General features: G+C 51.4%; 1 protein-coding gene across 1 annotated transcript in view; it reads right to left on the reverse strand.

Annotated features, from left to right (window-relative positions):
* The window catches only part of LOC132571820 (myosin-2 heavy chain-like), a 32,424-nt gene that overhangs the window by 6,660 nt on the left and 13,625 nt on the right, over positions 1 to 12,139 (reverse strand). The window contains exons 5-7 of the mRNA XM_060238613.1: positions 8,645 to 8,980; positions 7,659 to 7,734; positions 5,314 to 5,535 (exon numbers count right to left, since the gene is read on the reverse strand). Coding sequence (XP_060094596.1) covers positions 5,314 to 5,535; positions 7,659 to 7,734; positions 8,645 to 8,980 — 634 coding nt within the window. The remainder of the gene's footprint in view (positions 1 to 5,313; positions 5,536 to 7,658; positions 7,735 to 8,644; positions 8,981 to 12,139) is intronic.

Here is a 12,139-nt window from a genome sequence, read left to right on the forward strand (position 1 = left end):
AGTCCAGAGTTGATATGCAGAGGCAGGCAAGCAACGGTCAAAGAGGCTCGGCATCTAACCATGAGGGGGTGAAACCAATCTAGGGTTGCCACCTCCAGGTGGGGCCTGGAGGTCTCCCATTTTTACAACTGATCTTCAGCTGGTGGAGATCAGCTCCCCTGAAGAAACTGGCTGCTTGGAAGGGTGGGCTCTATGGCATTGCACCATTGAGAGCCAGTTTGGTGTAGTGGTAAAGTGTGCAAGCACCAAGAATACACAGCATTACTTTCCAGACAAAAGAACATAAGAGAAGCCATGTTGGATCAGGCCAATGGCCCATCCAGTTAGGGTTGCCAAGTCCAATTTAAGAAATATCTGGGGACTTTGGGGGTGGAGCCAGGAGACATTAGGGGTGGAGCCAAGATCAAGGCTGTGACAAGCATAATTGAACTCCAAAGGAAGTTCTGGCCATCACATTTAAAGGGACGGCACACCTTTTCAATGCCTTCCTTTCATAGGAAATAATGAAGGATAGGGGCACCTTCTTTAGGGGCTCATAGAATTGGACCCCCTGGTCCAATAGTTTTGAAACTTGGGGGATATTTTGGGGAGAGGGACTAGATGCTGTACTTAAAATCTGGTACATCTACCTCAAAAACAGCCCCCCCCCGAGCCCCAGATACCCATGGATCAATTCTCCATGATTTTCTATGGGAATAAATCTCCATAGGGAATAACACAGTTCCCAGCAGACATTTCCCTCCCCTCCCCCCGTTTTCTGATGACCCTGAAGTGGGGGGAGGGCCTCCAAACCGGGGGATCTCCTGCCCCCACCTGGGGAATGGCAACCCTAGACAAATCTAATGGAACCACAAGTAAACACATACCCTTACTTTGCTTTCTGCCCTCAGTCTATGTGGCTGAATAAAAATGGAGGAAAGATTGCTATGATAGGTTTGTCAAACTCTTTTAGGCACCTCAAGGTGGAGAGGAAAAGGTGAAATACATTCTATCTCTTGGAGACTGACTTCAGCTACCACAATCAAACACCACCTGCAGCTCTATTACAGTGAATTTTGGGCTTGTGGACCAATAATGAATTTCTGTGGAAACATGTACTAAACTGGGCTCCAGTACTGCAAATTTTTGTAATCTCCCTAATTCATCCAAATGGTTCTTCATTATTACCAACAATGTAGACGGCTGTCTCATGGGGAAAAACATGATCTGTAAGAAGACTATGGAAACAAACAACAAGCCAGAGAACTCTCAATACATAAACAAGTTAGGCTCCACAGAACACAAGAACACAAGATAGGGCAGAACACAAGATAGGGCAGTCACTACAGGAATTTGACATGTTTGCACTTTGAGAATTCAAATATGACTTACCCAGGAAAATTCAACTGCTCAACCAAACCCTTTCTTCACAAAGAACATGCACAAAGCACTTAGTGTAGGAGTCAGTCAAAGTACTTCTTCACCCTAATCCTGCACATTTATTGAGAAGCAAGTCCTACTGGAAATTTTAATAGAATTACCAAAAACATACAGCCTGCGGGAGCTGGTGCTCCCCAACACAGAGCCGGTGTGAGTCCTCGCGGAGAGCAGGAACAAGGAGGGAGTGGGGGGGAAGAGAAAGCAGCGTGCAAAGCCGAAGGCGACGCGTCTGCCTTCCTGAAACTTCCCGCTACGCCACAGAGGCAAGCGCGGCCAGTAAAGACGTTCAGAGCAGGGTGCCCAGTCAACTCAGCAGGTAGTTTTTCGCCGCAGGAAAGTCACAGTCTGACTTTAGGGCTTCAGTGGATTAAGAAAAGCGCCGCTCTGCAAGACTTCCTATCTTCCTTGTTAAGGCTCTTGAAGCCGAAACACAGGGAGGGCCCCCACTATGACCCGCCCGAAGCATTAGAGGCCCCCCCTCATTTTTTTGCACCGAACATCTAGCCTGAGGGCGACTTTCTGGGGAATCGGAATCCTCGTCTCCCCCCCCCCCGCTTCGGGGCTCACCTGCCAGTGAGAGAGAGGCAAGCAGCCACGTGCCGCCCGGTCAGTCTGCGAGGCCAGGCTCTCCCCCCCCCCGTGTAGGGTTGCCAAGTCCAATGCAAGAAATATCTGGGGACTTTGGGGGTGGAGCCAGGAGACTTTGGGGGTGGAGCCAGGAGCAAGGTTGTGAAAATCTGGTCCCTCTGGCCCAGACCCACATTAAAAAGCAGAGCAATATTTCTTCTGCTAGAAAATACAGCTGCTTCTCTCAAAAAAGCTTAGAAAGGAAAACTCATTTCTTATCTGCCACTTTAAAAAAAAAAACCAACCCTCAGGACTGAGGGAGGAAGGCGGGCAGGACGAGGCCGCGGCGCTGGAGGGAAGCGGGGCCGGGAGGGTGGCAGGCGGCCTGCTGGGCTCTGGGGGGTGAGGGAGGAAGGCGGGCAGGACGAGGCCGCGGCGCTGGAGGGAAGCGGGGCCGGGAGGGTGGCAGGCGGCCTGCTGGGCTCTGGGGGGTGAGGGAGGAAGGCGGGCAGGACGAGGCCGCGGCGCTGGAGGGAAGCGGGGCCGGGAGGGTGGCAGGCGGCCTGCTGGGCTCTGGGGGGTGAGGGAGGAAGGCGGGCAGGACGAGGCCGCGGCGCTGGAGGGAAGCGGGGCCGGGAGGGTGGCAGGCGGCCTGCTGGGCTCTGGGGGGTGAGGGAGGAAGGCGGGCAGGACGAGGCCGCGGCGCTGGAGGGAAGCGGGGCCGGGAGGCAGTCAGGCGGCCTGCTGGGCCTGCGGGGCTGGGGGAGGAAGGCGGGAAGGACGGCGGCGGTGCGGGCCTGCCCGCGAGAGGCCGCGCTGGAGGCAAGAGGGGCCGGGAGGCAGTCAGGCGGCCTGCTGGGCCTGCGGGAGGAAGGCGGGCAGGACGGCGGCGGTGCGGGCCTGGCCAATCCGGGACTCTGAATGAGTCCCGAGCTTGGCCAATTGGGACGCGGGATTCAGGAGGCGGAGGCGGGACTTTCCCGGGAGGGCGGGACGTTCTGGCCACCCTAGAAACAATCAATCTTTTGAATTAATCTTGCGCCTAGCACAAAAGGCGCGCTTGTAACAGTTACAATGAATGTATATATCTAACACACTTGCAGTTGTGCCCCAGTTCTGACACTGACTCCAAATCAGTATCATCAGTCCTATCTTACAAAAAAATGCTTATCCTGAACATGGAGAGTTGTGATTATTGAAGGTAGTTCCTAGACCTGACAGAAACTTTTTTTAAAAGTTCCCCTAAAGGCTTTCCTGTGTTGCCTTTTACTGTCAAAGTTGTGACCATATTCTGTGTACATGATATGCATGTTTGCAGATCTTAAAGTGAATGTCAAAAACAGGACACAGCAGGAGACTGCTGAGATACCACTATAACCACTGGCCAGCTCCCACCTTTTCCGGGGTTTGGCACAGCCCAGGGGCATTGTTAGGGGGGGTCCCGCTAAATTTCTGGGGAGCTTCTCCCTAAATCCCTCATAGCCCCACCTCCATAGATAGTGATAATGGAGGCCCCTCCATGTGATGTCACTGGCTCCTCCGTATGATGTCATTAGATCCCAGTTCCTTTAGGGACCTATTATAGCAATGCCTCTGGCCGAGCCCCGGACCCCCCCCCCCCCTGCCCAGGAAATTGGAAAATCTACAGCCCTGCCCCCGGCCCCTCCAAACAAAAAAATGCTGCTGTGGGCTGCAGCAAACATGAAATCCTGGCTATGGCCCTCTCCTTATTAGCTCTGTTTTGGACTGTCAGTGGTTAATGCCTCAGTGTTTGGGAACCTTTTGAGTGACAGGCTGTTCAAAAGGAATTCTGTGGAGAGCGCCAGTTAAGAAATGACAGTTGAAGAAGCGACTGACAGTTGAAGAAGGAACTGACAGTCAGTTTAGCACTGACTGAGGACTGAGAAGGAGCCAAAGGAGGAGTGAGAGGATCACGGAAGGTCTCCTTTCAAGCTGTAAAGGAATCCAGCGTCAGGTGAAGAGAAGTAATCCCTGCCTAATGAAAAGGGAGATAACTCTTAAAAGAAGAGTGACCCCCTGGTCTGTGTACATATAGGAGGATTTGGGGAAATTGGTTGTACATTCCTGCCTTTTAAACGCGACGTATCAGTCAAACTCAGAAACCTATGCTTGCGAGTTAAAAGCAGAGACAGAAAAGAAAGCCTTTCTGCTCAAAGTTGCAAAGACCCTGTGGAAAAGTAAAAACACTTATTTGTTGGCAACATATTATCTAGATTTAGTATGATTACAGTGTTGCCTCTGTTATTATTACAGGTTCACATTAACCTCATACATCCTCCCCCTGATTCCATCGGACCTTCCCCCCCACCAAGTTAAACAAAATGTTTTATTGCTGAACTTTCCAAAGCCTCTTCTGTGTCGTTACAAAAGTAAAATATGAGTAGATTATTTTGTCTCTTTCCTCACATCCCTGGGCTGGGCCAGCATCAAAATATTTAATAATGTGACAGAGTGGAACAGACATACACCAATAATAGGGTTGCCAATCCCCAGGTGGGGGCAGGGGATCCCCCGGTTTGGAGGCCCTCCCCCCGCTTCAGGGTTGTCAGAAAGCAGGGGGAGGGGAGGGGAAAGTCTGCTGGGAACTCTGTTATTCCCTATGGAGATTTATTCCCATCGAAAATAATGGAGAATTGATCTGCAGGTATCTAGGGCTCTGGGGGGAAGGCTGTTTTTTGAGGTAGAGGCACAAATTTAGTACAGCATCTAGTGCCTCTCCCCAAAATATCCCCCAAGTTTCAAAAAGATTGGACCAGGGGGTCCAATTCTATGAGCCCCAAAAGAAGGTGCCCCTATCCTTCATTATTTCCTATGGAAGGAAGGCATTGAAAAGGTGTGCCGTCCCTTTAAATGTGATGGCCAGAACTCCCTTTGGAGTTCATTTATGCTTGTCACAGCCTTGATCTTGGCTCCACCCCCGAAGTCCCCAGATATTTCTTAAATTGGACTTGGCAACCCTAACCAATAAATAGAGTTAAGGTCCGCTGAGCAAGTAAGAAAGAAGAAACGAAGGAAAAAACCTGTGTGTGAAGGACAGAAGCGTTCAAAATTGCCATAGTCCCTGTACCTTTTTTCTCCACCATTTCCCTTTATCCAGGAATCTCTTTCTTTGCATTTATCTGTTCCTGGAAACTCTTATATTGCATATTTCACCTGCGATTAATGAAAGACCAGCTTCCCTTCCTCCCGGTCTTGCAAGGAAGAGGACATGGGTGCACTGAGAAGGCCATTCCAATTAATGGGCTTTTAGAAATAAGGGCTACATGCGTTTAACCCTTTCAAGCCTCTATGCCCCTTTTGAGTTACCTGTTTGGGAAGCCCAGAATTCACCCATCTTTTCCAGCAGGTTCGTCCACCAAGGTTCTTGTACTTCCTCATTTGGTCCTTCTGTCATTTGGAGAGGTGACCACAACTGTTCACCCCAATAAGTACCAAAATAGAAATTATAAGGATCTTTCCCACCTTCACGCAGCTTCTCCTCTTGTTCTGGTTCTGCTGAGTCATGCTTCTGTATTTTCTTTGTTTGGGCTGCAAATGAAAATTAGCCTTAGTAAATGCCAAATCATAGCTAACAGTTACTCATCATAAGACAGCTGGTAGACTTCAGACTACTCCTGACCACACAGAAGCATACTAGTCACTGCTTTCTTTAATGCACAGCCAATATAGATGCTCTTCTAGAAACACAGATGTGACTTATCATTTGGCATTGTGCAAAAACTCAGATTCAGTGCAATTATCATTCAAACTGATTTCCCACTCACGCTATGTTCCTCTTCTTAGCGGGGCTTCCTTCCAATTTCATACTATCTGCCCTGGGGCTTCAGCTAGCTTCGGCGTTTTCACACAGAAACTGGTTTTTAGCGGTTTCTGTTTGCTGCACGAAAAAGCAGACGCTAGCTGAAGCCCCGGGGCAGATAGTGTGAAATCGGAAGGAAGCCCCGCTGAGAAGAGGAATGTGAAACCGGTGTAGGGTGAGTGGGAATCAGTCTAGGTCTCTTACATTTTGGAACTTACTTGTTAGCCCAGGCAAGCCCGATCTTTGTCAGATCTCAGAAGCTAAGCACGACCCATGCTGGCAAGTTCTTGGATGGGAAGCTTCCAAGGAATACCAGGGCCAAGACACGAGGGGTTGCCAGACGTCATCTGTGACTTCCAGGCATGCAATTGCACATGCATACACACATGAGCACACAGACGCAAATGACTGTGAATTCCTACTCAAAAAAAGCCCTGCTTTTTGCCATTCTAACACATTATCTTTATAATACTATTCCCAATTGTACCTTGTACATTCTAAGCTACAGACCAGCAGTAGAGCCCTGCATTCCTACAAATCTGTGAAGGGAAATTGTACTGGGAAATTTGATGGTGAGGGTGAGGACTCATGCCATGGAATGATTTTTTGCTTCGCAATGACGTTCTTTTATTGCCTCTTGTTCATGGCTTTTGGCTAGGATTGCCAAGTCCAATTCAAGAAATATCTGGGGACTTTGGGGGTGGAGCCAGGAAACATTGGGGGTGGAGCCAGAAGCAAGGCTATGACAAGCATAATTGAACTCCAAAAGGAGTTCTGGCCAACACATTTAAAGGGACCACACACCTTTTAAATGCCTTCCATCTATTGAAAATTATGAAGGATAAGGGCACCTTCTTTGAGGGCTCATAGAATTGGACCCTCTGGTCCAATCCTTTCGAAACTTGGAGAGTATTTTGGAGAGAGGCACTGGATGCTATGCTGCAAAATGTGATACCTCTACCTCAAAAAACAGCCCCCCCCCCCGCCAGATACCAGCAGATCAATCTTCATTATACTCTAAGGGAAGCAGCCTCCATAGGGAATAATGAAGTGGCCAGCAGACATTTCCCTCCCCGCCCCCTGCTTTCTGATGACCCTGAAGTGGGAGAGGGCCTCCAAACCGGGGAATCCTCTGCCCCCACCTGGGGATTGGCAACCCTACCTTTGGCCTTGGTCTGCAGCAACAAGTCATTCTGCTTTTGACTGCAGCAGGCTGTAGCCAGCGATGGGGTTTTAGGGGCTGAGGGCCGCCCCCCCCATCAAAGCAGAGTCCCATTGGAGGGAGAAAACAGAAGGTGATGCTGAGTTCTGAGCTGAAGGCACCATAGGAAGAGGAGCTTTGTGCCGCCACCTCCTCTGCCCAGGCGCTGGCAGATAGAGCCAGGGGGTGCAAAGAAGGCGGCCGGCCATGGCCTTGTCCCATGCTGTGCTCCCTTCACTTCCCACAGTGCAGCAGCAGAAGATGGCCAGGCAACATGAATGCTTTTCCACATTATTTTCCTTGCTTGTAAGTCCCTGTTTCTTCAGATTTTTTTTTTTCAGATCCTGTTTTGCTCTCTCTAGTGGTCAATTCAATATTACACTACATCCGTGTAGGTTTAATCCACAGGTTTTTATACTTGACAAAAACCCGGTTGAACGCTCAGCTGAGAGAACACCAGCCCAACTCTTCTCAGTCGGGCTATCAGATGGATCAGGTATGATTTCTACAGAGACATGACATCATCTGCCTTCCCTTTAGATTCCCAACGTCAACTATTCTGCTGTCTTGCACCTCAGAATGACAAATTGCAAAAATCCCCCTTTATCCCCTTTTATCTCCGATCCAATAATTGCAAAACACAAATCTTACCATTCAAGCCAGCCTTTCCATCCCCCTTTGCCATGACCTTCATATTCTGCAATCCTTCTTCCAAGAGCACTGGCACCTAAAAGAGATACATCTTCCTCAGAGTATTTTGCAGGGCTGAAAAAAGCAACTGTTTCCCCAATCATGAAGATGGCTGCTTTACATCTCTCTGTCATTACAGCCACTTTCCACTGCCTGATCCTAACAAATCGCCCCACAGCAGTCACAAATACAAGGCACAAGACTAACTGCAGAGTAGTTGAAGTTTAACGCAGCACCACATGTAGACAGCACAGTACAGTGGTTAGGCTGTTGGACTAGCTTCTCAGAGATCCACAATTCAATTTCAGCACTGCCACAGAAGTTCATGAGATAGTCGTGGGCTAGTAATCACACATGTTCTCAGCACAATCCACCCTGCAGTGCTCTTCATAAGGATAAAAATGGAGGAGGAGAAAATGATCTTTGAGGCTGCTCTGGATCTCCATTCAGCAGAAAAGCAGGGCGTAAATCATAGAGTTGGAAGGGGCTCTAGGGTCATCAAGTCCAAACCTGTACACAGTGCAGGAACTTCACAAATACGTCCCCGCCCCCAAACACACACATCCCCAGTGACGCCTGCTCCATGCCCAGAAGATAGCAAAAACCTTCAAGATTCCTTGCCAAACTGACCTGGAGAAAAATTGTTACCTGACTCCAAAGTGGCAATCAGCATTTCTCTGGGCGTGTTAGAAAGGGCCATGAGGAATAAGCACTGATGCAACCCATCCTGCTCTCCTTCTCATGATCTGCCTAATTGACAGAATCAGCATTGCTGATCAACATCAATCAATCAATATCGACATCGCTCAATCAATATCAACATCAAGCAATTAAATATACAAGACAAATCTTCAAACAGACAAAATGCCATTTTCTATGCCTTGGAGGCCATAATGATTATCTCATCTTACCTCTGAGCTGCTCTTATTCAAATAAAAAATCCTTACCTGTGGCTGAGACTGCTCAACCAAGACGGGGAAATGCTCTGCAATATCTTCCATCCCAGATGAGGCAAATCTTTGGGCTCCAGGAGCTTCTCCACTGACACCTGGCATGCTTTCAGTTGCTGATTGTCCTCCAGACTGAAAACCTTCAAAGCAATCCTGCACCACTTGTGAGTTATCCTGCTTTGCTTGGGGAAATTCCTGCAATGAGATCCCCCAGGATGGCTGTGGATCTTCATTTGGTCTTCTTATTTTTTGTGGAGATGGACTCTTCCGCAGATTGCCCGGATATCCAACCTCGGTCTGAAGAGTCTCTCTTCCAACTTCCAGTAACCTCCCCTGCAAAAAGCAACAGATGCTGTTTCCCCAATGATGAAGACGGCTGATTTATATCCACCACTCCATCCCTTTCCACAGCCTGATACTAGCAAACAGTCCCACAGCAGTCACAAAAACAGAGCATGAGCCTATCTCCAAAGTAGACTTATAACCCAGCACCAAACAAAGAGAGCATAGTACAGCGGTTAGACTGTTGGACTAGCTTCTTGGAGTCCCAAGATCCAATCTCAGCTCTTACACAGAAGTTCATAAGATAGTTGTGGGCTAGTAATCACACACATTATTATTATTATTATTAGTATTATTATGTTCTCAGCATAATCCACCCTGCAGGGCTCTTCATGAGAAGAAAAATGGAGGAGAAAATGTTGGTTGAGGCTGCTCTGGATGTCCATTGAACAGAAAAGCAGGGCGTAAATCATAGAATCATAGAGTTGGAAGGACATCCACGGTCATCTAGTCCAAACCCCTACACGGTGTAGGAACTTCACAAATACATCCCTCGCACCCAAACACATACACACATCCCCAGTGACCCCTGCTCCATGCCCAGAAGATAGCAAAAACCTTCAGGATCCCTTGCCAAACAGACCTGGAGAAAAATTGTTACCTGACCCCTGTAACGTACTCGAAGCGGAGACGAGAGTAGGGCAACATAGTTTATTGTGAGCACGTTGCAAGAGAGACAACACGCGGGCCGGGTCCCACTTATATACAATTCCCGGTACAGCCTACTGGGCCAGTCAGGCCAATCCTGACCGGTTGAACTTCCCGCCACAGCTGTTGATTGGCGGGGGATTCCGCGCCCGGCGCTGGGGCGTCTGGGACAGCCCAGTTGCCCCCGCGCCTGGTCGCATGTTGTTACTGATACACTACACCCCTCCCCCCCTGGTTAATGAACATAGTCTTGCAGATACGCGGGAGGACGGCGCTCCCGGGTGGACCGTCTAGGGAGGTCCTGTCGGGGAGGCGCGGCTACCGTGGCTGGTGCTTCAGTGGGCCCTGGTGCGGACGGAGGCGGCGGGACTGGTTCTGCAGATCCTTCGGGCTCTGTCGGTTCCGGTGCCTCCTGCGCCGGCGTTATGGGTGTTGGGGCCCCGTCCTCAGGTCGGCCCCTGGATGGCTCCTCCCCGGCTCTTGCCTCTTCTGTGTCCGCCGGCTCCTCTGGTAGCGTGCGGCGCCGCAACTGGTCTATGTGCCGTCGTAGTACCAGGCCCCCCTCGGTTGATATATCGTAGTGGCGGGACCCGGTCACCCGTAGCACTCGGCCCGCCACCCAATCGGGCCCCTTTGCATAGTTCCGGGCGTAAACCGGGTCGCCCGCAAAGAAACCCCTGACTGCGTCCCGGACCTCGGGGCTCTCGCGGATGTCTGAAGCCCGGTCGGGATGCAGTCTGTCCAGTCGGGTTATGAGCTTGCGCCCCATGAGGAGTTCTGCCGGACTAACCCCTGTGACCGGGTTGAGTGTGATCCTATTATCGAAGAGGAACGCGGCCAACCTGTGGTCCCAGTCGCCCTGTACAATTCGGCTCAGGGCTTCCTTTGTTGTGCGGACCATCCGCTCTGCCTGGCCGTTGGTGGCCGGGTGGAAGGGAGCCGACCTAATGTGCCTAATCAGATATCGCTGGAGGAACGCCTGGAAGTCGGCTGAGGTGAACGCGGTCCCGTTATCGGAGACTATGGTGTCCGGGATACCGTGTGTACATAAGACCCTGCGCAGCGCCTTGATTGCGGCGGCTGACGAGGTGGACCCTACGGGAATGACCTCCAGCCATTTGGTGTAGGCGTCCACGATTATTATGAAGATCTGCCCCTGGAATGGCCCCGCGAAGTCGAGGTGGAGCCTCGACCATGGCTTCCTGGTAGACTCCCACCGTGTCGCGGTGGCGCTGGGAGGCTCGGGCCGCGTTTCCTGGCATGTCTGGCACCTCCGAACCCAGGTCTCAATCTCCCCGGCCATCCCCGGCCACCAGACGTAGCTCCTGGCTAACGCCTTCATTCGGACTATGCCGGGATGGGTCTCGTGTAGGGATTCCAGGACCCGCTTCTGCAGCGGGGGCGGGACCACCACCCTGCTTCCCCATAATAGGCACCCTTTGTGGGCAGCTAGTTCCTCCCGCCTGGTCTTATATGGTTTGAATTCTTCCCCCATGTTCCCTTCTGGCCAGCCCCTCACCACCCAGTTGAGCACCCATGCCAGTGTCTTGTGTTTCTGTGTGGCCTTGGCTACCTCTGCTGCGTGGAGGGGCTGCTCCGGGAGGCTCTCCATCAGCATGACCTGGTGTGCGGGGGCTGGACCCGTTTCAGGAAGCGGCAAGCGGCTGAGCGCATCCGCGTGACCCATAGCCTTGCCGGCCCGGTGAACCAGTGTGTACGTGTATGAGTTGAGGAATTGGTTCCACCTCAACACGCGCTGTGAGAGTATTTGGGGGGTTTGTCGGTCTGGGGCCAGTAGACCTAAGAGGGGCTTGTGGTCCGTGGCAATGGTGAACTTTCTCCCGTATAGATACTCATGGAACTTGCGGACCCCCGCCACGATTGCCAGGGCCTCCTTATCTATCTGCACGTAGTTGCGCTCGGCTGGAGTGAGTGTGCGGGAGTAGTAAGCGACCGGTACCTCCCTCCCGTCCGGAAGCTGGTGCCCCAGGACTGCTCCCACCCCATAAGGCGACGCATCGCAGGCCAGGATGACGGGGAGGGCCTCGTCAAAATGGTGGAGCACTGCATTGGACACCAGGACGTCCTTGACCGCCTGAAACGCGGCGGCCTGTCGTTTGCCCCAAACCCAAGGGGCTTTTTTGTCCAGCAGCCGGTGAAGGGGCTCTGCCAGGGCTGCCTTGTGGGGGAGGAATGAATGGTAAAAGTTGAGCACCCCCAAGAAGCTTTGTAGCTCCGCTTTACACGTGGGGGCCGGGGCTTGCACGATGGCTCGGGTCTTTTCTTCCGTTGGGTGGATTCCTGCCGCGTCTACGGCGAACCCCAGGAACTCCACCCGTGGGACCCCCAGCAAGCATTTCTCCTTCTTAACCTTGAGCCCCGCTGCCTGGAACCGGCGGAGCACCTCTCGAAGGCGGTTGCCGAATTCTTCGGGGTCCGGGGCGGCGACTAAAACGTCATCGAAGAACGGCTGGACTCCTGGGATCCCTTTAAGGAGAGTGT

Source organism: Heteronotia binoei, chromosome 5, assembly GCF_032191835.1.
Source record: "Heteronotia binoei isolate CCM8104 ecotype False Entrance Well chromosome 5, APGP_CSIRO_Hbin_v1, whole genome shotgun sequence".
Lineage (NCBI taxonomy): Eukaryota > Metazoa > Chordata > Lepidosauria > Squamata > Gekkonidae > Heteronotia > Heteronotia binoei.